Source organism: Papio anubis, chromosome 7 (assembly GCF_008728515.1).
Source record: "Papio anubis isolate 15944 chromosome 7, Panubis1.0, whole genome shotgun sequence".
Lineage (NCBI taxonomy): Eukaryota > Metazoa > Chordata > Mammalia > Primates > Cercopithecidae > Papio > Papio anubis.
In genome coordinates, this window is record NC_044982.1 from 72,592,150 (window position 1) to 72,620,000 (window position 27,851).

At 41.8% G+C, this 27,851-nt stretch overlaps 1 protein-coding gene across 1 annotated transcript; it reads left to right on the forward strand.

The window, feature by feature from the left end:
* Positions 1 to 311: 311 nt before the first annotated feature.
* On the forward strand, positions 312 to 27,851 carry EGLN3 (egl-9 family hypoxia inducible factor 3). The gene is made up of 5 exons (XM_021941110.2): positions 312 to 1,010; positions 20,479 to 20,598; positions 22,537 to 22,673; positions 24,986 to 25,059; positions 26,178 to 27,851. The coding sequence occupies exons 1-5, from the start codon at positions 654 to 656 to the stop codon at positions 26,207 to 26,209; spliced, it is 720 nt and encodes a 239-aa protein (XP_021796802.2). The 5' UTR covers positions 312 to 653; the 3' UTR covers positions 26,210 to 27,851.

Here is a 27,851-nt window from a genome sequence, read left to right on the forward strand (position 1 = left end):
ATGAGATGACCAGCCCAGAATGTGGCAGTTAATTCCATTTACATTTTCAGTGTAGGATCCAGGTTTTCAAGTTCATTATGTGATTTTATGCAAAACAATATGCAAATCCAGCGCATTCTAAAAATTCAGTCTGTTCCCCAGCCGCTCCCCTGGTCACAAACAACTAAGGTTGGCGCCGGTCTCTTTGGGATCCTTCGCGGAGGGGCAGAGCAGGCGGGGGTGACGGGCCGGGGGGCGGGGGAAGGGGCGGTCTGGGAGGCGGTCCCGGGGCGGGGCCCGTGACGCGCGGACTCGGCCGGCTTAAGGGCCGGACCTCAGCGTCTCCCGGAGTCTGGCTGCAGTCGCGGCAGTGGTGGCTTCCTATCTCCAAAAGGCGCCCTCCGACTCCTGGCGCCGCGCTGCTCGCCGGGCCAGTCCGGAAATAGGTCGTGGAGCCCCGCACCACTCCCGCTGGTTCCCGAACGCGGATCCCTTCTTCTGAGAGTTGCGAGCAACTTTCCCTTGTCCCTGGCGCTGCAGCGGCTCGGGGACCGTGGCAGCCGCAGGTTTCTGAACCCTGGGCCACTCTCCCCGTGCCTCGGCTTCGCGCTCGTGTAGATCGTTCCCTGTCTGGTTGCACGCTGGGGATCCCGGACCTCGATTCTGCGGGCGAGATGCCCCTGGGACACATCATGAGGCTGGACCTGGAGAAAATTGCCCTGGAGTACATCGTGCCCTGTCTGCACGAGGTGGGCTTCTGCTACCTGGACAACTTCCTGGGCGAGGTGGTGGGCGACTGCGTCCTGGAGCGCGTCAAGCAGCTGCACTGCACCGGGGCCCTGCGGGACGGCCAGCTGGCGGGGCCGCGCGCCGGCGTCTCCAAGCGACACCTGCGGGGAGACCAGATCACGTGGATCGGGGGCAACGAGGAGGGCTGCGAGGCCATCAGCTTCCTCTTGTCCCTCATCGACAGGCTGGTCCTTTACTGCGGGAGCCGGCTGGGCAACTACTACGTCAAGGAGAGGTCTAAGGTAGGACGCGCTCGGCGCCCTGCCGCAGCTGCCCCCGCGGGGACGGGAGGCACTCGGAGTCCGTTGTCTGTCGCCTTCCCAGGGCTGCAAGCGAACTTTGTTTTTTAACCAAGAAGTCAGCCTGGTTTGTCTCTACTTGCTGCTTCACCCCACCCCTCGCCCCAGCTCCTCTGAGCGAAAGTCCACGTTAAGGGGCTCAGGTGAATCATGATGATGACCTTCTGTTGACTTTGAAATATTGGCTCTTGTGGGTGACAAAAGCCAGACAAGGCTTTGGTCCGCTTTTAAGACAAGAGGTTCTCAAAGATCCAAAGGAGGGAAAGGGTATTAGAAACACTGTGTATCATCTGAGACACAGGTGTCCTTATGATCTTAAATACCTACTTTAAGGCCACCTAATACTGCCCTTCATTGTGGTCAGAAGAGATTTCTACAAAAGCACTCAGAATTCTGGAGGCAGTTGTGATTTTGCCATGTGGCAGTTGGTTTGTGGAGTTGGGCAGGTGTGAAAGTGTAAAACGCTACTTCTGAATGCTGCTTCTGCCCTCTGGGACCCAGCACATTAGACCATCTTCTTGACCGAAAATTCTCTCCTGGTGCTTAGCCCTACACCACCACCTTCCTTTTCCTAACTATCAAGTGACAACAAAGTCCACTCAAAACAACCAGTTAAGTGCTCACGAGAGAGTAGTCAAGCACCTCCGGAAAGAAACAGTGTTTTTGTTCACATAGCAGGAAGTGACTCCCTGGGTGGTAATTTATCTTGGAAACACAGGTAGATTGGCAGGAAAACGGGAACATGTAGGTACCGCGATGTTGGTGCATGTACATTACTTTGGGATAGGCTTTCTCAGTCTTTCCTCAAATGATAGTTGAGCCAGTTTTCCAGTGGCAATTCTGAGTGACTTGCGCTTGTCTTATGGTGTGGTCAAGGGACATTCAGAACTATGGAAAACTTTTACTGAAACAGCGAAGCAGAGTATACCATGGCATGAGAGGTACCACTCTCTGACACCTATGTACCACTCTTTGACAATAAATATAGTATTTCTCAAATCAGTCTCAAGACTGATCCTGTCTCAAAACAGACCATTGTTCTCTCCTTTCTCTAGTACACGGAGAGGAACACTCTGAATAAAGGCTAAGTGGTGAGAATTGGAAACGTGTGGGAGTGAAGGGGTGGAGATGGATGAGTGCAGTGGGGAGTCATAGTTTGTTGTACAACTTCCAAGCCAAGAGGCCATGAATAGAGTATCTGAAAGCATCGTTATTAGTGCACCCAAGTAAAGTAAATCTTAGAAGATTCTGCTTTCTAAATTTTACTTTGGGGAAAAAAATTATGTTAGCGGAACTCTGTAGAAGATTGATGTTAAAGTGTTTCTTCACTCTTCTTCCATTGTGTTGGTGGTGGACTAGTCATTTGTCTTTGACTAGTTTGGTTTTTGCATTAAATGACCTTGCTGTCTTCTGTGGTGGGGGTGGGGCGGGGGAGGGGAAGGGTCAGCTTCAGTGTTGCTGAGGTGCTGGTAGTTTTACCTGAAGAGCAGACGGCTTCTTATCGGGTTTTTGAATGTCTCTTGTAAACTCAGGTGTTAGGAATTTTTCTTCACCATCCTAGGAGCTGAATTTGCTCTGAGGGACGTCAGAATTAATTGGTATAGAAAGAGGCCACTGACATTGAAAGTTAAATATTTTTATTTAGCTTTGACTTAATGGATAGGGATAGGATTTCAGACTAGAATTTAACTCAAGTGGAATGAAAAACACTGTGTAAGGGTAAGGGAAAGATCTTGTAGATATGATTCATCAATTTTAGGTTATCTTTTGGGTGGAATGAAAAACTTTTCAGGTGACCCTGTCAGAAGGTGATCATGAGTTGAAAAGAAAATTTATCCTGTCCCACCCCCAGATTTCCAGGTTTACTTTGGCTGGTTTGTCACAAAGCTCCCTGCCCTTTAGATAAATCACCTTTCGATTGGAATATTCCCTGGCCAATTAGAACCAAATGCAAACCAGGCTTGAGCAAACAATTAGTGTAGCTAAATGTTTTTTAAGTGTGCTTTGCTTGTATACAGAAGTCTCCTTAGTGATGTCTTGTGGTCTTGGGTTTCTTGTTTGAAGTTCATTATTAAAGTCATCATAGAAACACTTTCCGTTTCTACATGATTTATTTTGGTTTCACCTTAATTTATTCCTTCTTTTTCTTCACTCACTTTTTATCCCTCAACTGAGCTCCTTATTTTGTGCTGCTTTCCAGAGCAGTGACAGAGACCCAGTTTACTGGTGCATCCTTCACACGTTTTCAAGAAAAACTAAAGTTTTAAATTTATTTATTATTATTATTTTTTGAGACAGAGTCTTGCTCTATCCCAAGGATGTTGTGCAGTGGCGTGATCTTGGCTCACCGCAACCTCCGCCTCCTGGGTTCAAGCGATTCTCCTGCCTCAGACTCCCGCATAGCTGCAACTACAGGAAGGCCACCACACCCAGCTAGTTTTTGTATTTTTAGTAGAGATGGGGTTTCACCATGTTGGCCAGGCTGGTCTCGATCTCTTGACCTCATGATCTGCCCGCCTCAGCCTCCCAAAGTTCTGGGATTACAGGTGTGAGCCACTGTGCTTGGTCCTTAACTTTATTTTTAAGTTTTAATTAAGGTTATTTTCAAACACACATAAATATAAGAGGCTAATAAGCCCCCATCACCCAATTTCAACAATTGCCAATATGTACATTTATTTTAGAACAATTGTTTTTTAGCTACTTAAAATTATTTGAGGTTTTGCTTATTCATACACTTACCTAAATTTGGGTTTTTTTTTTTTGGTTCTTTGCTGGACTTCGAAAGGTCATTGGATAATATAATATTGTCCTTTATCTCAATGAAGCAATAGCAAAGGCATTGGGAGTAAAACAGAAAGACGCACTGTACCTAAAATTGAAATTGTGGAAGAATATAGAAAGAAATATTAGATGGTTCCGCTTCCTGCCAAGAAAGTGGTTAATGGTCAGAATTTATGTACCTCGTCTTTGCTGGAGAAAATTCCAAGGGTGTTGAAGACCCCTTGGGAAGTGGTTGCTGTAATGTACAGCAGTATGGCGCCCCCTAACTTCACGCATGATCATTGCTTTCAGGCTAGCAATGGATTTATCTGCTACTCCCTTTTGGAGATTTTAGACCATATCCAAGATAAATATTGGTCATATTTTGCTCCTTTTTCTTGGCTGCCTAGATCTTGAAAAATGGCTGTTTTCCAGAGAATGTATAATTTTTAGAACCAAAAGTCCTTCTGCTTCAAACAGTTCACTGTAGACTCACTAGTTAGTGACACTAATAATAAGAACTACCTTTTATTGAGCAGTTTGTATTGTCTGGCACTGTGCTAAGCACTTTACAGATGCTATCTTGCTTAATCTTCAGAAACACAGTCTTAAACACATTGAGTGATTAAATACTTTGCCCAAAGTTTCAAAGTCAGTGGTAAGAAACAGTTTAAGTGGGGGCTACCAGCTTAGGCTCAGTGTTACTAACCTTGTGGCTTTAGGCAAGTTGCTTGGTTTACGCCAGGTGTAAAATGAGGGGAAATAATGCCTTAAAGCTGCTGGGGGAAGAAGCATTCAATAAGATGATGTATATGAAATTTTTAGCAGCATTCTGAGCCTTCATCAGTGTTTTAAGTCTCCAGAGGGGAAATTTGGGATGCTAACCTAGATTTGTTTAAATCCAGAGGCTGTGTTCTTTCCTTTTATTCTCTCCTACTTCTGACTTTTCATTTATTCAGCAAATGTTTATGGAGTGTTCACCCTGTGTGAACTGTGCAGGGTGATAGTGCAATGATGAACGAATTTATACTTTCGTATACTTCGAATTGTAGGATCATCTCATTCACACTTGACTAATTCTCAGGCTTAAGAAAACCCTCAAACACTGAAGTGGGTCAGTTGAGTACATCTGAAGAGAAAATGGAGTACTGTGCTGATGTTTTCCTACTGTTATTTTTATTTATTTTTTGAGACAGAGTTTTGCTCCTGTTGCACATGTTGGAGTCCAATGGTGCAATCTTGGCCCACCGTAACCTCCGCCTCCCAGGTTCAAGCGATTCTCCTGCCTCAGCCTCCTGAGTAGCTGGGATTACAGGCGTGTACCACTACGCCCGGCTAATTTTGTATTTTTAGTAGAGATGGGGTTTCACCATGTTGGTCAGGCTGTTCTCTAACTCCCGACCTCAGGTGATCCGCCCGCCTTGGTGCCTCCCATCATGCTGGGATTACAGGTGTGAGCCACCGCGCCCTGCCCCTACTGTTATTTTTAGGAAAACATTTATTGATAGGGTTTGTTTGTAGGATTCCTGACCAGACTAGCTCTGGAAGATGACATTGTAAGGACTGCATTGTGAACAGACAGATTGGTCCTCCCCTGGAAACAATAAAGAGGAATGATGAAACAGCAAAACATTTATGAATAAAAGAAGATGTGTTGCAAGGTGGTGTGTTTATTCCTTGCTGTTGAGCAATAACAGTTTTGGCCCACCCTTCTCATGTGAGGTCAGGAATATACATTATTTAATGGAGCTTATCATGGTTGCAAGCTACTTTAAGGGAAAAATGAGATACTGTACTATGAAGTGATCTCTCAGGACCCAAGTGCAAGAAATGCAGCCAGGGTTCTCACAAGCTTAGAGGTATGAACTAGGAACCAGAAAGTCCTTAACATCCAGGACAGCTGGTGTGTTCTTTTCTCAGAAGCCTCATGACCTCCATCTTTGCTTCCCTGCTTTTGCTCTTCATTTCTTCCCCTCTTTTCAATCCAGCTTTTGCTGCCCTCCCATGCACATGGGCTCAAGATGGCTGCCCCACAATGGCCACCTCAGCCTTTAGTTCCAGATGAGCAGAGACTTGAGTAACATTCCCGAATCCCTATTTTCATTGCCTGGGAGTAAGTCTGATTGTCTCACCTCGGCTCAAGGGACCTATCAGCCGTAGTCAGGCATGGTGGGAGGCATGTGGAAACCATGTGTCACAAAGATGGTTGCCAGGGCCCATGAGAGTTAGAGTTTTTAGAGCACAGAGTTGGAGAGCTGGATACCATAAATGGTATCTCTGCAATTAGAATCTTAAAAATCTATCTGTGAATAAGGTATTTTGGGGAGAAGGAGTGTTGAGTTTGAAGCTCTGGATCATCTTTCTGTAAGGATGTAAGGGATTCCTATAAAAGCTTTTGTATTAAAAATAACTTAGCTCCTGGAGGAAGGAAATTACTCCACAGTAATTTACAGAATACAGCCCCAGTGACAGTGAAACAAGTCTCTCCAATGGGCAAGTTTTCATGGGGTTTTTTGTCTACTTTGTGAATGACAATTGGAAACAAAGAAGGCAGGGGGGTGTGTGTGTTTAATTTGTAATTTCTTTTGCTCAATTTTGGGCCACTGGCCACTTCACTATAACCTTATCTGCTTCAGTGAAGTGGATAATCAGGGATATCGATTTAATTCATTCCCAGATGACTCAGTGCTGTGCACTGCGGGAGACCTGTCCGTGGATGGGGGAAGGGAGGTGCCGAGTGATTATAAAACCACCTGAAGAACTAAGCTGAGAGTTGAGTGTAGGGTGCAGTGGTTGTCACCAACTCTTTCTCTTTTTCTGGTTAGAAAGTGCACGTTTACACTCATTAGTCATTGTTTTTCTTTTTTTTTTTTTTTTTTGAGACAGAGTCTCGCTTAGTCGCCCAGGCTGGAGTGCAGTGGCGCGATCTCGGCTCACTGCAAGCTCCGCCTCCCGGGTTCACGCCATTCTCCTGCCTTAGCCTCCCGAGTAGGTGGGACTACAGGCGCCCGCCGCCTCGCCCGGCTAATATTTTGCATTTTTAGTAGAGACGGGGTTTCACCATGTTAGCCAGGATGGTCTCGATCTCCTGACCTCGTGATCCGCCCGCCTCGGCCTCCCAAAGTGCTGGGATTACAGGCGTGAGCCACCGCGCCCGGCCAGTCATTGTTTTTCTTTGGGTTTTCTCCAATTTCTCTGTTAACTTAAAATGAAGCAACCAGAACAAGTGATCAAAACTATACAGGATGTTAATAATATGGGTTTTTAGGGCTAGAGAGATATTAGAAATCACATCTATCCAATGTCTCAGTCATTCAGCCGTTGTTTTCATATTTGGAGAGATATCTCGAGCAGGTCCTTGGGAAGGGATGGGTAAAAGGTACTTTAATAGAGAAGGGGTGGCCTGGTGTGGTGGCTCATGCCTGTAATCCCAGCACTTTGGGAGGTCAAGGCGGGCAGATCACAAGGTCAGGAGTTCCAGACCAGCCTGACCAATGTGGTGAAACCCCATTTCTACTAAAAATACAAAAACTAGCCAGGCATGGTGGTTTGTGCCTGTAATCTCAGCTACTCAGGAGACTGAGGCAGGAGAAGTGCTTGAACCCGGGAGGTGGAGCTTGCAGTGAGCCAAGATTGCACCATTGCACTCCAGCCTCTGTGACAGAGCGAGACTCTGTCTCAAAAAAAAAAAAAAAAATAATAATAATAATAATAATTAAAAAAAAAAAAGAGAAGGGGCTACACTGGCTGGGGTTGGTCCATGAGTCAGATAGACTGGGCCCAGGGTCAGTAGGTTAATTCAGTGGCGTCACCATTTTATTTGGGAATTTTAAATATAATTCTGACTGCAAATCGATAAACACCCTTAGGTGGAGTTTATGCAAGCCTGTCTCTGCATTAGGCTTTGGAGTATCATGAATTATTTCCCTTTCTAACCTTTCTGCTTCAGCTCAAGCAAAACTGGTAAAATTTTTCTGATTCCTGAATCTGGCTGGAAAAACTTGTAACTTCATAAGTAACAAACAGCCCTCCATTTTATGACCCTATCCCAAGAACACACCATGTGTGAAAGACTTCTCTGAGGAAGCTTAAAGGTCAGGGTGCAGTTCTACCCAACCTCTGATGAGCAGAGTTTAAGCACCCCCAGCATCTTGTGTATTTCAGGATAAAGCTGGGAAGGTTGCTCACCTGCGGGCCACATTTGGTTTGGCAAGGCCTCTGCTTTTGACCCAACTTTGCAGCCGTAGGTAAATTAAATTACATTTTGATCTGTGCCCACTGAAGACCAAGGAGTAGCTTGCAGGTTACCATTATGGAGAAAGTTATTAATTTTTTGTTAATTATTACGGCAACAGACTCGACAATTCCTTGGTAGCAGCACTTTGTAGCTGTTAACTAATATTGCTCTAAGAAACGGGTGTCGCTTTTCTCTAGTGTTTGTCAAATGCACATGTTCTGACAGTAATGATAGTTCAGATGTATTTTGCTGGGCATCTGCCAGGGGTGCCCAGCGGGTAGCTGAATCCAGAGGCACTGGAATTGTAAATACAACAGACAAATCATTTTATGATGCCAGACTAAGGAGTTCAGCTTTGGCAGCTTGCCAGGAGCCGTTGATTTGGCCCAGATTCCGTGCTATGTGTCTGTTTGCCAAGCAAGATTAGTTGTCTTGGTTAATTATACATAGAATTTGTACCCCCTTTCTCTCGATTATTTCCATCTTAAACCAGTATGACACTTGCTTTAATTTTGCATCTTGTTTCGATATTGATTTGTGAGTGAGTTTCTGTCCCTGTTTTTGGTGAGTCTGTAGTGACTACATGTTTTCCTGCCCTGGTCCCAACACAATCCCAGCCTTACAGACCCTGGGTTTGCTGGTGTATAATGCAGGCTTTCAGATCTTGTATTGGATTCATTTGGTACCTTGTTACTTAGTGTTCTCCGTGTTCAGTACAGTGTCAATACCGCCTTATTAGATCAAGCTAATTTTTGATTCTTTAGAAGGTACAATGATTCTCAAGTTCTGGAGTACATGTGCCTATCTCATATTAAACATTATTTTTTCTTTCCAAAATGAGGCCAAAATACTTACTGTTGCTATACAAAAATAATTCCAGAATATAAAGAATCAAATAATATGATAGTAACCTCAATTCTTTGTCAGTGGGAAGAAGACAAAATGAAAAACTCAATTCCAGGTGCCAGTAACATCTCTTTTTTATTCTAATATGAGAACCTGAAGTTGTTTTGAAGTTGTCAGAATAATTGCATTTGAGCATTGCTTGGAAGCTGTAAGGATATACTGTTTGGGACAGTTTGTACATCTTAAGGAGCTTGCTGTGTGTTCTCCGGACACTGAGAACAAAGATTCAGCCCATGCCCTCCCTCTAGCTTCCCTCTCATTTCTACTCATCTATCTGGTCATACCTGAGGGACCATCATTCAGAAATCTCAATGCCACCCACATGACTGATGAGTCCTTTTTTTGGGAAGGGAAATGACTTCTTTAATGTTCATATTGTTTTGCAGGTTAAACTGAATGACTGGAGTGGAATAAATAAAACCCCTTTTACTTATTTTTATAGAGATGGGGTTTTGCCATGTTGCCCAGGCCTCCCAAGGTGCTGAAACTACAGGTGTGAGCCACCAGGCCAGGCCAACAAAACCCCTTTTAAACACAAAATATTGAAGACTCAGGCAAGAACATGCAGTATTGCTTGTGAAGGGCCTATTGTGCTTGTTTTGTTTAGTTTTGCTTTTTAGGTTCACTACAGAACCTCAAGTTGTCTTTTTTTTAAACTAAATTTTCATCCCTTTCTTAGTAGAAAAATCCTTGAGTGGGGAATTTTTTTAAAAGTAACTTGCTGTAACCATAAATCACTTGCCGTTGGTTCTTGTTCTCCCTGTAATCCATTTTATGTACTTTAGCTAGAGTGTAGTAGTCCCAAACCCAATTCTAATCATGTCGTCTCCGTGCTTAAAACAAAATAATCCAAAAATCCAATCATGTTCTTTCTTCATTATCTACTGTACAACACTGTAAAGACTGTAAACTTAGCCAGCGTTGACAGCCCTCTATATCTGACCACATCTGACCTTTCTACACTTACTTTCCCACCACTGCCTTCCTTTCCTCCCAGTCCCTGAAATGCCAGAAACTAACTTGCCAGGCATAATGAGCTTCCCCATTGTCTCCCACTCATCAAAAATCCATCTCTACCGCCTTCTAGTACCTGTTCCCTGAAGTCTTCCCTTCTGCTCCCCAGAACTCTGCTGGCTCAATCCAGGCTGCGCAGTTCCTGGGTTTGTTGGGCTGTTTATGCTGCCCACCGTGTGCTCAGAAATTCCTTGAATGCAGAGACTGTTACGCTTTGTATCTACTTTTAGTGCCTAGAACAGTCCCTTATACTTCATAGGTGCTTGTTGGCTTAATTTCATCTTCAAAAGGAACTTTGATTTTGATGGATATTTGAGTGTTAAAAAAAAAGCTAGAATTTTTTTGGGGGGGTGGGGGGAAATGATGGGGGAAGATGGGTGGCTGCAGCTCGGTCTCTAATTTGATGCCTAAGTATTTAAATATTTTATTAGAGTGACATGTTATGTGAGACCATCTCAAAGGAGGAGCTTAGCTTTGTTAAGTTTTTTTTTTCTCAGTTTCGAAATCCTAGGCTTCACCCTAGAAATACCTGAGTCACACCTGGATCCTGGCAGCTCATACCTACAGGTCTGGCTCAGAGATGCCAGGGTCATGAGGCTTAGGACCCCAGGTTCTGGTCCTAGCTCAGCCCCTGGCAAGTTTCATGGTCTTCCATTTCTACTTCTTTATGGTTGAGTTAGATATTTGTTTTCATTTTTGAACTTAAATTTGGTCAGCACCTACCACTTGACACTAGGATGGACACTTCAGATTTTATTTCGTCTTCCTATGGTCTTGGGCAAGTCAGTTCTCTGAGCCCACTTTCATCATCTATGACATAGGCACAATAATACTGTATGTCTACCTCTAGGATTATAAGGCATTAAAATTGAGATGACATTTCCATTTGAGAAGGAAAATAGTTGCTTTCAGTGCCTCTTATTTGATTCCTGGAGAGAGTAGACTCGCACCAACATTCAACCCCAGCGCTGATATGACAGTAATCCTCAGAGGCAGAGGCCCACACAAAACAGCAATGCTAGAAAGTTACAATTGGAAAGTTTCCTGCCAGCTTCAGGAATGACACTGCAAAGCTGGTGCCAGAAACTGCCAGAGTCATTCTCCTCATTACTGCTCTACCCACCCACTTTCAGCTCCCCAAATTAATTAGTGCAGTTGACTAATTCCTCTTTACCTTTATCATTTAGGGTGAGGCACTGCACAAAAACTCTTGACTTTGCCATATACGGCCGTTGTTCTCTGTGGTCCCTGGATAAGAAGCATCACCATTATCTGGAAACATGCAGCAAAGTCAAATGCTTCAGCTTCTCCCCAAACCTCCTGAGTTGGAAATTCACACATTCTCCAGCTGATCTCATACATGCTAAAGTTTGAGAACCATTGAGTAAAGTTAATGCATTAAGAAGAGATTAGATAGGGACGGTGGCGTATCTTCCTACAGTTTCCTTGTTAACAAGAAAGTCAGACGTCAGTTGATCAGACTTTAGATTATTTATTGCTAAAACTAAAAAACCAAAAAACAGATTTTTAGTTCACTTGGGAAATCTTTGAGAAAAATCTACGTGTTGAAACACACACATTTATAGCCTATTATTTGTACCAATATATTTAATTTTCCAGAACCAGAATTGAAGCAAATTTTGGAACCAATTCCCTCCTGTTATGGTGAACGGAGGTGAATGTCTGGCCTTTGGCAAGACAACTGCATTTGAGACCCATGTGGGCCCTGCAGGGGCTACAGAGAGTTTTTGGTGGGCTTGAGGTTGACCTGCACTGGGAATAACCAAAGCAAAGACAAGACAACTTGTACAAGTGTCAATTTTCTTGGCCTCTTAAGAGCCTTTGTTAAAATTCCCCCTTTGGACCTTTGAGTTTACAGACTGAATACCAAGCATACTCTTTTAAAAAATATTCTTGCAATTTTTTGTATTTTGTGATTTTTCTGTCACTCCGGAAGGGTGATAGGCAAGGATGAGGTAGATGGAGTCAAATATTTCAAGTAGAACCAAAGATCTTAGTTCCCTAAAAAATGAGGTGGGGGTGAATTTGCCAATGTTAGACATTAGATAAACTGAGTTGGTAAAGCATGACTTAAGACCTCGCACTCTTCAGCCAGACCGACTGGGTTCAAAAAGGCAACTTACCCAAGCTGTCTGTGCCTCCATTTCCTCATCTGTAAAATGGAGATAATGTTCCTACCTCATGCGGTTGTTAGGAAGTATGAAGGAGGGTCCGATTTGTGAAGCACACAGAACAGTGTCGGGCACATAGTAAACTCTATACAAATGTTTGTTTAGTAAATAAATATAGCCACTGAATTTCATGAGTTCTAATCTACGCTGACTTGCTGTGTGTCATTTTTTTCATTCAGCAGATCTGTTTTTCCAAGTGCCGAAATGCATATGTAGGTTTCTCCTGTTTTAAGATGATTGTTTCAAGGCATTTTTCATGATGTTTTGATTGGTAACTTCATTTTTTGGTACATTATCCATTAATAAAGTCTTGTCTTACCAATTATTTTGAGTTATGGATTCTTTAAGTATTTTAGGATTAAGTTCAGATGAAAATTTCAAATACTCCATTCTCCGACGGGCCTGCAGTCACAAGTATTCCTTGTCTCTGTTATGCTCAAAGCCTTTAGAGAGCCATAGGTGATGTTTTATTGTTCTGATAAGGCTGTTTTCTCATATCAAGTTGAATATTATGTTTCTCTAAAGAAATAACCTGTGATAACTTCTAGGTCCATAGGGTAACTTCTAGGGTTAATGACTTCAACCAAGGACTTGTGAGCGGTGTGACTCAGGGCACACACTGCTGCTCACCTTCCCAGTAACCAGGAAATTAAACAAGGTATGTGCAAAATGCCACCAGGCTACATGAATTCTCAGGAAACAGCAGCTGTTAATATTTGGGGAAAGGCAGCAGAAAGGAAATGGTTAAATGCGTCTCGATGTCCTTATCCCTGGGCTGGACTGACCTTTGCTGATTTTATAATTGTGAGGAAGCCTGGTTGAAAACATTTCTCTGGTGACTGGGGTAGCGATGGGGGAGGGGGATGGTTCCCAATGTCCGTTCCCAGCTTAGGCTGCCTGGCAGTGTGCTCGGGTGTGGGCTGGCTGCCACCCTCACGCAGCGCACGTAGCCCTGTCACTCAGCCATCACCCTGCTGGCTTAGAGCCAGTCCTCCACGGGAAGGGCGGCCTGCCCAAACCCAAACACCCTGTATTAATATGGCAATGTCACCGGGCCTGTTTACTGTGCCTAATTGCATGGGCTCTGGCTGAATCCCCTCCAAGGAGAAGAATTAACCACAATGCAGAAAGGAATGACAATAGTCTCTTAAATTCCTGGTCTCTGAGCCTTTCAGTGGCTTCTTGGGGGAGGGTGATTCACTCAGAAGGTTGTGCATGAAGTGCGGGATCTCCTGGAATAGAATCTCATCCAGCACAGTTCAACTTTAGAGGCCTTAGAACCCCCTGGACTTTTGTGCAGACTTCTATGTGTGCATGCATATTTCTTACATCCTTTTAGTGTAAGAATCTCAAAGGGCTATTGTGCCTGGTAGAACGATCATCACTGACCCAGGAGAACTAGATGGATGCTTCCAGTCTCTGGGTAGTTAATGATCCTGAAGCTAGGACCAAGTTCATCTGAGGACAGGTTTTAAAGTGAAGATGGTAAATTGTCTGCTATTCAGGCACGGTGCTCTCGCCTGACCAGGAGGGCGTGGGCAGACCCACTTCACTAAAGCAACCAAGAGTTGGTTATTACTTCTTATTTTTTATTTTCAGAAGTTCTGAAGTTTCTACAGTATTAGAAAATTCAGGTGTAGGTGTATGATGACTGTTGTTCTACCTTGGGAGGGAGGTCATGTGTAGTGTTCTGGGTAAGTAGGTTCTGCGAGAGGAATTATTTTTAGTGTGGATTTAGGACAAATGAGGAAGGCAGAAGTAGTCTGCATTGTGGAAATAGAGTAGTAAAAAATATTTTCATGAATAATTTGGGGTGTATTGAAAGGATTACCTACCTGACAGGGATTTGTCTGGTATTCTGAATCTTCCAAATGGTCTGGTGAGATGGTGAAGCTTTGGGAAGGTGAACATGGTGGCTGGACATGGCTTGTGTTATGGCCCACCAAAAGTGTATTTTCTCTTTCCCCCTCATTTCGTTAAATCAGTCTGTAACTAGAGGCACTGGAAATCAGGAAATAGAATAGCTAGGCTTGCTCTTAACCAACAACAAAGATAACCAGCAAGATGCCAAGATAACTGATGACAGTTTACACAAAATTTCCTACCTTTCTAAGAGCTCACGTTAGCTACAACTATTTTCTTCATGCCTGTCTAGGTGAAGTTTGAATGCATAAAAATTCTAAAGCACTTTTAATACTTACTAGTTAGCACTGCTTCATCATCACATTGAGACCTTTTTTGTCCAATTCTGTATAAAGGATAAATCCAGCTGGCAGCAAATGTGAACTTTGTGTCAGTGACATTTTCTTAAAACTTGGAGAAAGCTTTGCATAGTTGCCATCGTCTTGTAAAGAGGCCCTGCGAACATTGTTCTGTAGGAATTTAATTTATTTGACAAGAGTAGATCCCACAAAATGTCCTTGAAGATCACATATCCCTGGACAAGGGAGATGATAGAAGGCTAAAGTAGTAATTCCAGTTTGCTCTTCATGTCCTCCAGATTTAAGTGGCAAATAATTTTTTGAGTTCTTTTCTCTTACTGCTTGTCAGAGCCAAGTGGAAAATAATGGAATTGGACATTTTGGCTTAATTTGTCTTTAGATTTTTTTTTTTTTTAAAATAAAACTTGTAAAGAGCATGTCTCTTTCAGGTTGTTTTTTCTCACTCCAGCCTTTCCTCCAGTATGCCTGCATATAGCAGTTTGAATACCTAAAGGGGTTTTCGGTTTTTCTTTCTTTTTAAATAGGAGAATTTCAGTTTTAGAGCTGTCACTAGCACATATATTGCCTTTGTTCCAGTTACTAATCCCCTTTCTTCTCCCTCAGATGAATTACCAAATGGGGCCCCTACTGCAGCAGGGTGCCTTGATGAAGGCAGGACCTAAAGTATGTGATCATGGGGATGCCCTGCTCACTGGCTGCAGTCAAGGTGTGTGTTAAAATATGTGCTGAACATAAACCCCCCAGAAAAATAGCCCTGGAAGTGCAGCCTTTAGCTCCTCTACCCACAGCTGACTAAAAACATTGGCAAGTTTGTCACCTAGGCTGTTGTCACCCGAATATAAATGAGACCCATTTCTGGCCAGAAGCCTCAGCTATCGCATTCTACATTGTGATGAGTTGCTTGGCTGTTTTACCAAGCAAAAGAAGGTGCATGGTCTCATGTATTTCTTCCCAACTCTTATTTATTTATTTACTTATTTATATTTTTTGAGACAGAGTCTCGCTCTGTCACCCAGGCAGGAGTGCAGTGGTGCGATCTCGGCTCACTGCAACCTCCGCCTCCCAGGTTCAAGTGATTCTCCTGCCTCAGCCTCCTGAGTAGCTGGGATTACAGGTGCACCCCACCATGCCCGGCTAATTTTTGTATTTTTAGTAGAGACAGGGTTTCACCATGTTGGTCAGGCTGGTCTTGAACTCCTGACATTGTGATCCACACACCTTGGCCTCCCAAAGTGCAGGGATTACTGCGCCCAGCCCCCAACTCTTTACACATCTAGTTGTCTGTGTCGTCGTACCTTATGGTGAAGAAGGGAAGGATCCTGGGTCTCTGTTGCTCTGTACTGGGTGGACATGGGGGAAGGACTTGATGGAGCGAGGTATGAGGATGCAATTGGAATGTGGATGGCATTAAGGATGAGGCATTGTCTTTGGACAGGATGTGTTTGAGTCTGGTGGAGACAGATGGGGAAGGGGCCCACTCAGCAGCTGTCTCAAAGTAGCTTCACTTCTTGGAAGGCCTCACACAGTGATCTCAAAATATAGCCTGATATATATGTATATGTATATGTATTTATATATGTGTATATATTTTATATGTATGTATTTATGGCCCTGATTAAAAAGTTGGGATCAACAATATTCAGGAGAGTTTACATAAAAATCTGATCACCTGCTACTCTCATAAAATCGGAAGATTTGCGCTCTTTGAAAGTAACAGCAAGTCCCCTCAGTGTAGGTGGCATAACACACACTCCAGAGTTCTGACTCATGTAGACCTGATTGGCTTCAATCATTTGTTACTGGCAAACATCAAAAGCTATTTTAGTTTGCCAGTCCTGGATTCAAAACTACAAAACACTTAAGTAGAATTGGATCTCTGAAGAAGAGACATTCTACAGCTTCAGTTGAGGGGAAGACAAACATAACACATCATCTTTAAAAATAGCTAACATTTATTAAGCACTTTGTGTGCCAGGCCATGCACTAAGCATTTTGCGTGGATTATCTCCTTGAGTCTTCATAAACCCATTTCACAGATGAACAAACCAAGGTGTAAATAAGTTAAATGCAGATTTTCCCGTACTTAGGTTGCATTTTATTTAAAGTACGCTTTGCTCGAGACCCTGCTTACTTCGAAATGAATCCTCACAGAGGTTGGCTGGTATTTCTGCTTGGCAGCTAGAGGGGATCTAGCATTTGTCGGCAGATCAGAATACTAGTTTAAAGCTCCTTCAACCACATAGTTTGTTTTTTTTTTTTTAACCACATAGTTTTGAAATCATGCTATGCTCAACAAATCTTAAACAATGGATTTTCATTTATTGCAAATTTTGCAAATAAAATGAGATGTAATTAATACTTTAATTTGGTAGGTTAAATTTTGTATAAAATGCCACTTTATTATAACTTGTTCAAGATTGAGTCATACTAGCGAATCTGTCTCACATCATGAGCAATTGAAAATACATTTCTATGAAAATACATGTTGTAACTGTTAGTAGAGAAGTGGTAAGTCTAACCACAGGGTGGGTGTACCCCCTTCTTACCTGTGGGTCTGAAAAAATGATGGGCATTGCTGAGTGGATGGTGGAGGTCACTGATGCTGAGTTTTTGAAGTGGCTTTTATATGCGGTCAAGCTGCGGTTGATGGCATTCAGGAGCATTCTGTTTAGGCATTGGAATGGAAATCCTGGACTTTTATTTTTCAACTTTACCTTTGGACTTGATGAGATAGGTGTTTTTTGTTTGTTTGTTTTGTTTTGTTTTTAATGAAGTCAGCTTACTGGTAACTCTTACCAGAACCACTGTTTTCTTTTCCACCTGTGGCATTTGGGGACCACATTTTTATACTGGGTTTTGACTGTTACGGTTCTATATATCTGTGTATATATTCAAAGAATACATACACATTTCTTGTCTGGACATGGCTGCATACGTGTCTAGAGCACATATTCTGGTCTAGAGCCAGCCTGGGCCTGCCTGATTCACCTCTCCACTCATTTCTTATTGCTACAGAGCTAAGGAGAGGCCTCTGGGAATGGGGATGGTGGGAGGTGGGGTGGGTACACTGTATAATGTCAGTGGACGGAACGGTAAATGTGTAGGGGGACACGTGGATTTAGCAGCATATCCAAGAATAGAACTATAGGACTATACTGTATTGGCTGCTGGAGATGACACTAAAGTGTTAAACTTCTGTAAATTTCAAATATTAATCTAGTCAGGAAGTTTTAGAAAATAAAAAAGCCTGTACTAAAGTAGGCATCCTCTTGACATGTGTCAGTTTATTGCTTGGCATGTTTGTTATATGATCATTAAATTGTTCTGGCCCGTTCTTTTAACAATACAGCATTGAAGACTTCTCTTCTGTTAAACACTAAATCCCTTCGCCGGCTTGATGAGGTTTAGATAGCAACTCAGTTGGACGGATCTGCTTCCGGAGTTTGTTACTGCCCCGTGCACAAATTGGCACAGAAGTGAATGGCTAGTTATTGAAGTCAGGCTTGCTTCTTGGTGCATCCTTAGCCTCATGGTTTTAGACCCTGTCAAAGACGAGCAAATAGTTGGGAATGTGCCCAAGCAAAGACCCATCTCCTATGGCACTCATCCAGAAAACACACTGATAAAATTGGCCGAATGTAGCCTCAACTGGCCCACTGATGCTTGAAATGATTTCCTTCCATTGTTTCCAACTTGATGCATGTGGTTTCTGGAACCAGGAGAGAGGGTGAATATTCACTCTGGCCAGAAAAATTATCTCTGTTCCTCTCCCTTAAGCAGACAGATACTTTGCTGACATGTAGGGGTTTTGTCCTAATAGTAAGTCCTCTGGAATTGGCTCTTTGTCTCTGTGTGTTTTATAGATGCAGCATTTAGTAGAGGGTGTACTTTTGTGAGTTTGTATCCATCTTTTTTTTTTTTTTCCAATATTTTAATCTGAGCTGAGTTCTGAGGCAGAGAAACACTCCTTAATGACCTGAAGAACGATGTTGCTTTTTCAAGGGTTGATGCTTAGATCAAGTCTTAGATCTTCTTGGGCCTTTGACAGATGTGTAACCCAATCCCCTCTTTATAGGAAAGAGACAGCCTGGGATCACAGTTAGTTGCAGAGTGAACTATGGTAGGCATCCAGACCACTGACCTTTTCCTTAGAGAAGAGCTGTTTCAGCATATAAGATTATAGCATTGATGTCGTACTTTTTCTTTTCAGACACACTCAGTGGGGGGAGCGTGAGATAATAGTGAATCCAGCCTGTAATTGTTTGTGGCTTAAGCGACTTTCATTATTGGCTCTGTGGTGGCTCTTATAATCCTAATAGCTGCTTCCAGGGGTAGGTAATTCTTTAGTCATTATAGGTGACTTTATTTATCTCTTCTTCTCTTGCTAGGCCCTTCAATTCTGTTTGCTACCAATCACCCTTCCTCAAGCCATGCTTTGCTTAGTGGTACCTTCATTTGTTAAACCTTTATTGCTGATGTTGCCTCACAGTTTCACCTTCTGAAAGATGCTCAAGCTAACAGCCTAACTTGAGCTCTAAGGATGACATTGCATTGACATTTTCATGTTCAAAGGCAGGATATGGGGATTGTTTGCTGCATGAGGATATGAAGTTTGAGAGAGATGGTGATTTAAGATTTAAAATTGTTGTGAAGTCAAGTTACTATTCAGCCTTATTGTCGATCTGGTATGCACGATCTAGTATGCAAGGTGTGTGATGCCTAGTTCCATGTCATAGGAGCAGTAGTTTCATGCTACTATTGAGAGTGACTCGGCAGCCACGTTCAAGTTGATTCATTGAACCACTAGCCCATTAGCTTGGGGCTGTACTCAAATGGTCATTTTACCGATGAAGCAATGCTGCCATTTATCAGGAAATCTATGGACTGGATCCTTACATGTATGTTTGAAGATAGGTCTTTTAAAATGACAGAAATAGCTATTGATCTTGGTAAAACGTGAATTTACTCTTTAGAGAAAGAGCCATTCACTAGTTCATTGATTTATTTATCACATTTTAGATGGATACCTTCTATATGTCAGGCACTGTCCTAGGTGCTAAGAATACATCAGTGAGTAGAATAGGAAAAAAATTCCCTGTTCTAATCTTATGTTGTTGGTTCCAATATTTTCCTTGCACCTACTGCATCCCTATAAAAAATATTGTTAAAACATGGCAGTATCCTGTGAAGAAAAGAACTGGCTTTCTATACTTTGCCTTCTTCCCTCTCCCCACTCTCTGTTACAGTTTTTCCCGTGGAACAATTAGAGGTTTGTTTTCTCTAATAGTAATTTTCAGTAGGATTTTTGGTATGGCTTTCTACTTTATTCCTCCACCTGATTGATACAGGTAGCAGTTAGACAAAGAGAGCTTCAGATTATCACCTGATTTGATAATTATTAGGAAGAAGACATGCATTAAGAAACACATATTAAGATACATGCATGGCTTTTTTCCTGAAAGGAATCTCCCTGTATTGTCTTTGTTAACAAGTTAGGGCGTGGCTTCCTATTGATCTTCCTCTGTTCCTTCTATCCTAAGCATTTTATTGAGTAAGCCTGACCTTTTCCTCCTTTGGTGATTGGTTCTGTCACTTTGTGTATGCAAGTACCTTTAGCCATTGTTCTGAAACAGTGTGAGTGATTCAGGGGCACTTGCTAAACAGTCATAATCCTTAAGCTCCACACCTAGTGACTCTGATTTTGTAGGTCTAGCATGGGAAACTAGAAACTGCTTTTCCAAAAAGGAGTATTGAAGAAAGGCAGGGCATCCAAATAGGTTATGCAAATAGGGCATGTAGTTAGGTTACTTTAAGAAAGACTGTATAAAATGTTCTAGAACTTTGGGAATATTGTTGAACTACTTTCTACTGGACAGAGCCATAGTATGACCTGGCCATTACTCTTATGCACAGAAGGGTCCAAATTTATGTACCATACATGAAATTAAGAAGCCAGCAACTACCTGTAAATGTCACATAGCACCCAAGGAGACTGTGTTACTTATCTGCTCACCAGTGGGAGGAGAAGATTGTCTGTCTCAGCTTTGTTAACCAGCTTTCTTGGGATTTCTCCATAGGCAATGGTGGCTTGCTATCCGGGAAATGGAACAGGTTATGTTCGCCATGTGGACAACCCCAACGGTGATGGTCGCTGCATCACCTGCATCTACTATCTGAACAAGAATTGGGATGCCAAGGTACTCTTGAATAATGGGAGTAGAGTGTGGGGTTAAAAACTATAGGAAAATGATTCAGATAACTTAGAGGAGAGTTTATATTGGGTTCATAGTTGCCCTATCTCCCACTGATGAAACATTTCTATTTCCACTTCATAACCTCCTGCGACAGTGGAATTAGTACTAAAGTTGTTAAGAAGAAAATAATGAAGTTAATTTGGAGGGGGATAGGTAGGGTGATTATTAACCCTACCTCAGAGAAGGGTGGTTGATGAAGAGAAGGTAATTTGATATTAGAATTAATGATTAATTTTTTTCAGTTTAAATCAGAGTTGCTCTGACTCTCAATGCAGAATAAGATGTACACTTTTCCCTCCCAGAAGCAGCATTGGGAAAGTTCCACAAAAATAGAACTGTAGGATATAAAACCATCCCCAAGAGAGATTTCCCACACAGTCCTCTCCCTCAGGGTGATATGTCTCGTTGATGGCTGCTTGCCATGGCTTACTATGGTTTGTGAATGCCAAAGGCTTTGTGGCTTATTTTTGTGTTATAGAACTTATAGATAGATGGAGATATGAAGCCTGGTTCCATGCTTACAGACATTTGTGTGGACTCTGTATGCTTTCCGAAAGTTAAGAATGATTTAGGAGTCTGGGAAGTCAGATAACTTTTCAAGCTTATTTGGCTTTTGAACCTTCTGCATCTCCATTTCCTGTTCATTAGGCAAATACTGGCTGTCATAAAGCAATAATATTTTATCCAAAGTCAGAAAAACGAAACTTGGGAAACCATCGAATCAGTGAAAAGGCCTATCTCTTCTCCCTGTTTGGTAACATCTCTGGAATACATTGGTAACATGACTGGAATACATCCATTAGGTCTTCTTTAAAATCTTGAGAAGTGCTAATAGAGACAAGAGAATAAAGTTATCAGATTGGTAATGACAAATTGGAAGGTCTGCAATCATTCAACAAATATTTGAGTTCCTGCTAGTGTCAGTCATTGTATTATGAAGAAACACTGATGTGTGAGGCCTGAACTCTACACTGAATAATGTTATTCTAGTAGGATGAAATAGGTTGACATGTAAAAGAAAAAGTAATTCAAGGAAAAGAGTGATATATGTCATAAAAGGTGCAGATTAGGTGGTCTGAGAGTTCAGAATAAAGAGCATGTAACTTCCAACTAACGAGGTCAGATAGGAGTTAAGGGAATTCAGAAGAGCTGTAAATTCTAATTGAAGGGGAAATTACCTGTGATGATTTTCTTAGAAAGTTGTTAATGGTTAGATGGAACCATGTGAAATTGCTGGGTATTTTTTTAAAGTCAAAAACACTCAAATTTTAGCAAATCTGTATGATTCAATCTAAGAGTACTCTATTTTACGTCCATGGGCTTTATGACTGTGGGGGGCGGTGGGAATGCTTTTTTTGGTTTAAGGTGAATAAGGAGATATCTCTAGCCAAGTTTGGTATAAAATTTGGTACAAAGTGGCCAGGTGTGGTGGCTCATGCCCATAATCCCAGCACTTTAGGAGGCCCAGGTGGGTGGATGACCTGAGGTCGGGGGTTCGAGACCAGCCTGACCAACATGGGGGAAACCCCATCTCTACTAAAAATACAAAATTAGCTGGGCATAGTGGCACATGCCTGTAATCCCAGCTACTCAGGAGGCTGAGGCAAGAGAATTGCTTGAACCAGGGAGGTGGAGTTGCAGTGAAACGAGATCATGCCATTGCACTTCAGCCGAAAAAAAAAAAAAAAAACCAAAAAAAAAAAAAAAAAAAAAAAAAAAAAAAAAAATTTGTACAAAGTATGAGGTTGAAGTAAAAATCTGGGGCACCATGCATTTGGAGTGGTGGTTAGCAGATGGCATGTTTCTAAATGGGGCTGAAATATGGTTGTCGATAAACTATATGAGAGGTAAGAAGTAATCCCCCTTCTTTGTGTCTTTAAGCTACATGGTGGGATCCTGCGGATATTTCCAGAGGGGAAATCATTCATAGCAGATGTGGAGCCCATTTTTGACAGACTCCTGTTCTTCTGGTCAGATCGCAGGAACCCACACGAAGTGCAGCCTTCTTACGCAACCAGGTAATAGCCGGAGCCATGATTCCTCTTCCGGAGTTCGTTGTATAAACCCTAGTTCCAGAGAACTCTCTAAATGTGTCCTGTGCATGTAGGGGATTGATCACACCCCATAGCTGATAGCGAACTTGTTTGGAGTCTACAAAAATTAAAGGGGAGGCTTTGCATTCTTTAGCATACCAAAGCTAACCTCAGTTTGAAAGTACTATTAACAAGTTGTTTTCTATTAGGTGAGCATATTGGATTCCAATTTCTCAAGAGTATTTTTCTCTTCTCTCCGTTCCTCCTTTCTCTTACCTCTCTTTCCCTTTTTAACAAAAACCTATGCCTAGAGAATGTTGGCTGTCACATATCAGGAATTCTGTCTGGTTACTTTGGATGAGTTTACAAGCCACTAGTTGCAAGCAGAGAAAGAACCTTGAGAAAAGAAAGAGTAATTTGTTTTGACTTTCTCTTTTTGTCTATTCCTTGGTTTGAAATTGGCTTGGGCTTGCTGTATCCATGGTCCAACAGTTGAATGTTTTATTAATCTTTTCTTTATGTGCACATGAAGATTCTCAGAGTAGCTGAGCACCTTAGTATTGTTTAGGACCAACTTAGACAATCTTGATAAAAATCTTCATTCTCAATTGTGCTTCTTATTTACCTTTGTCTGTGTCTAAAGCAATAAACCAGGCAGCATTGGAGGGCTACGGAGTGCAGCTTATACTGAGACTAGCATTCAGGGGCAGGAGGAGAGAGTTTTGATAGGATGATAATTAAACCCTGACAAGCCTAATTAAATTAAGATCACATGTGTCCTCCCAAAATCACACAGCTTAGCCCTAAACCCAGTTACATATTACTGCCACATTGGAATGTCTTCTAGATGAGCAGGGAACGAATTCTACCACTGAAGTCAGCTTTTGTGTTTTATGGGGTATGTAACTAAACCCTGTTGTTTGTGGCAGAAGCCTTTGGTTATTCCCCAGTATCATGATGACTGGCCTTACAGGGAAGACATTAGCAAATGTTGATGAGAAGCCCTTGAAAAAAACTCAAGTGCTGTAGAAATTTCAGTAGCTAACAATCATTACAAAATGAAACTTTAAAAAAAACCAAGTATGAAATGGCTCCCATTACAGTCTATCCAATGAATGGGATAAAGCAAATTAGTGGGGGATGCAGTAGAAAGCTCTGGGGCATTATTATTATTCAATTGCAATTTTGCCTCAATGTCCAAAACTAAAGAAAGCAAGCCAAGAGTTTTAAACATACTGTGATTTACATAAGTTGTTTTTCAAAGCTTCACTCAAATGTCATCTCTCCTCTATGTTCTCGCTACCGACTTGGGTCTCCCAGTCTTTAGCAGAATGACTCCCTTCTAGTCCTTTCTGTAGAGACCATGTTTACCTGTTACCTTATTGCAAAATCACCTGTCTCCCCTACTTTGAGCCTGAGATCACAGAGGAAGATCTGATCACAGGGTCATTTGAATTCCTAATGCCCAAGAAAATTTCTGGCACATACCTGGAATTCCTTATGCATTTTATTACACTGAAATAGAATTAAATCCAGAGAAGTTAATTTTAAATTAAAATCAGGGTAGACAGGCCGGGCACAGTGGATCACACATGTAATTCCAGCACTTTGGCAGGCCGAGGCGGGCAGGTCAAGAGATCGAGACCATCCTGGTCAACATGGTGAAACCCCATCTCTACTAAAAATACAAAAATTAGCTCGATGTGGTAGCATGCACCTGTAGTCCCAGCTACTTGGGAGACTGAGGCAGGGGAATCGCTTGAACCTGGGAAGCGGAGATTGCAGTGAGCCGAGATCGTGCCTCTGCCTGGCAACAGAGTAAGACTCCATCTCAAAAAAAATAAAAAAATAAAAAAATAAAAAAAATTGGCTGGACGCAACGGCTCATGCCCGTAATCCCAGCACTTTGGGAGGCCGAGGCAGGTGGATCACAAGCTCAGGAGATCAAGACCATCCTGGCTAACATGGTGAAACCCCGTCTCTACTAAAAATATAAAAAATTAGCCGGGCGTGGTGGTGGCCGCCTGTAGTCCCAGCTACTCGGGAGGCTGAGGCAGGAGAACCTGGGAGGCAGAGCTTGGAGTGAGCCAAGATTGCGCCACTGCACTCCAGCATGGGCGACAGAGCGAGGCTCTATCTCAAAAAAAATAAATAAAAAAAATAAAAAATAAAAAAAATTAGAGTAGACTTACAATAATATGGAAAACTTTAAAAGTTTTAATGTGAGATTTATAGGACATTTGTGTTTTTAGTAGTAGTATTAAACCTCTTTCCTTATATCTGCTTATCTTTCACAGATATGCTATGACTGTCTGGTACTTTGATGCTGAAGAAAGGGCAGAAGCCAAAAAGAAATTCAGGAATTTAACTAGTATGTATTTGATAATTTTCTGTGACTTTTGATCAAGTTAATCCTTGACTTTTATTCAATTTTATATATTTTTAAACATGCTCTGTTCAATCTGTTACAGCCTAACTTTATATATAATGACATCTTGATGGGTTTTATCCTGAAACCTTGGCCTCAGGGCTCTTAGAAAAATCAGAAACAATGCAAGGGGCTTCCCCTGAGAATGCCCACTGAATGTATGATGGTTTATGATAGATGGGAAATAGTTAACTTTTTCTTATTAGTGTTAACCAGTCAAATGTAACATTAAATTTTGCCCATGATTTTTGGCATATTGCAAAGGAAATGTAATGGAACCCAGTTATGATGGCAAAATTTATTATATTGGGTGAGACTGTGACTCTCAGTATAACAGCAGGGCTCATGTAATATAAACTGAATATAACATATTCCTATCCCATATAGCTCATATAACTATTCCTAATATAACATATTCCTATCCCATATAACTCATATAACTATATAAACTCATATAACTATTCCTATCCCATCCAACCAGTATTAGAAGGCAGCATTTCCCAAAATATGTTGCATTAAAACACAAATCCTGCGAAGTTGGTAAATTCCTGGTCCCAGAAATGTGGGAAATGTTGCATACTGTATGCCTGTCTTAAAGAGTCACAGTGCTCACTAGCATATTAAATTAAGGCTCTAAGAGATCCTGCGGTAAGGACACATATATAATATTGCCTAGCCCATAGCCCATTTGGACTGTATACCTCTCAAATACCAAAGTGGTCTCCAAATTGCACCCAGGATATCTGTTTGTTTTCTCTTCCAGATGGCCTCCACTGCTTAACTCTGATATGTGAGTGAGGCCACATTTCATACAACTTATGCTCAACACATTAGCCCAAGAGGCCAGTGCTGATGTAAACCCAAAGTTCCTTCACAATCTGTGAGGCATATGGGAAAGATCCCATTGCAAAGTCAAGAGAGGATCCTTTTGCAGAGCTCTATTAGGAGGCTTATATAAGATGGGAAGTGTTTACTGGAGGCTTTTTGGTGACATCTGTGACATAAAACTCATCAGAGCTGACTCCATACCCTCTTTATTTTCCTTTCTATCCCCAACCCAGGGAAAACTGAATCTGCCCTCACTGAAGACTGACCGTGCTCTGAAATCCGCTGGCCTTGTTCATTTTAGTAATGGTTCCTGAATTCTCTTAAATTCTTTGAGATCCAAAGATGGCCTCTTCAGTGACAACAATCTCCCTGCTACTTCTTGCATCCTTCACATCCCTGTCTTGTGTGTGGTACTTCATGTTTTCTTGCCAAGACTGTTGATCTTCAGATATTCTTTGCCAGATGAACTCATTTGCTAACTCCAGAAATTCCTGCAGACTTCCTACTCGGCCAGCGGTTGAACTGATAGATTCGGTAATACTGACTGTCAAGAGAAGAGCCTAGGAGCATAGCGAGGGAATGAACCTTACTTGCACTTTATGTATACTTCCTGATTTGAAAGGAGGAGGTTTGTAAAGAAAAAAATGAGGGGGTAGATGCCACAGAGAGGCATCATGGAAGTCTTAACAGCAGGAAACAGAAATCTGTGTCATCTGAACAATTTCCAGATGTTCTTAATCCAGGGCTGTTGGGCTTTCTGGAGAATTATCACAACCTAATGACATTAATACCTCTAGAAAGGGCTGCTGTCAGAGTGAACAATTTATAAGTGTCCCATGGGGCAGACACTCCTTTTTTCCCAGTCGTGCAACCTGGATTTTCTGCCTCAGCCCCATTTTGCTGAAAATAATGACTTTCTGAATAAAGATGGCAACACAATTTTTTCTCCATTTTCAGTTCTTAGAAAAACTAAAAAACTAGATATTAGTTGTTTTGGTTGCTTTGTTGGAATGGAATTTGAATTTAAATCAAAGGAAAAATATCTCCCTGGTAGTTTTGTGTTAACCTCTGATAACTGTGGAAAGAGCTAGGTCTACTGATATACAATAAACATGTGTGCATCTTGAACAATTTGAGAGGGGAGGTGGAGTTGGAAATGTGGGTGTTCCTGTTTTTTTTTTTTTTTTCAGTTTTCCTTTTTAATGAGCTCACCCTTTAACACAATAAAAAACAGGGTGCTGTATTTTAAAAAAGGAAATGGAAATAAAAAAAATCTCAAAGCTATTTGAGTTCTTGTCTGTCCCTAGCAGCCTTTCTTCGCCCACTTGGCTCTCCAGATCCGCTGTGGTTGGCAGTATGGCCAGAATCATGGAATTTGCTAGAACTGTGGAAGCTTCTACTCCTGCAGTAAGCACAGATCGCATTGCCTCAATAACTCGGTATTGAGCACGTATTTTACAAAAGCTACTTTTCTTAGTTTTCAGTACTACTTTCATGTTTTAAAAATCCCTTTAATTTCTTGCTTGAAAATCCCATGAACATTAAAGAGCCAGAAATATTTTCCTTTGTTATGTACGGATATATATATATAGTCTTCCAAGATAGAAGTTTACTTTTTCCTCTTCTGGTTTTGGAAAATTTCCAGATAAGATATGTCACCATTCATTCTCATGACTGCTGTATTTTGTTGTATGGTAATAGTTACCACCTTCTAAATCACTACGTAATTTACTTATTTATTACGTTTATTGTCTTGTATCCTTTCTCTAGAGTGTAAGCACAATGAAGACAGGAATTTTGTGTATTTTTAACCAATGCAATATACTCTCAGCACCTAAAATAGTGCCTGGAACATAGTGAGGGCTCAGTAAATACTTGTTGAATAAACTCAATCTCCTACATTAGCA

Coding starts and splice junctions, on each gene's coding strand:
- EGLN3 (XM_021941110.2), top strand. CDS start 654: ATGCCCCTGGGACACATCATGAGGCTGGACCTGGAGAAAATTGCCCTG. Junction 1,011..20,478: donor ACGTCAAGGAGAGGTCTAAG/GTAGGACGCGCT, acceptor ATTTCTCCATAG/GCAATGGTGGCTTGCTATCC. Junction 20,599..22,536: donor ACAAGAATTGGGATGCCAAG/GTACTCTTGAAT, acceptor TGTGTCTTTAAG/CTACATGGTGGGATCCTGCG.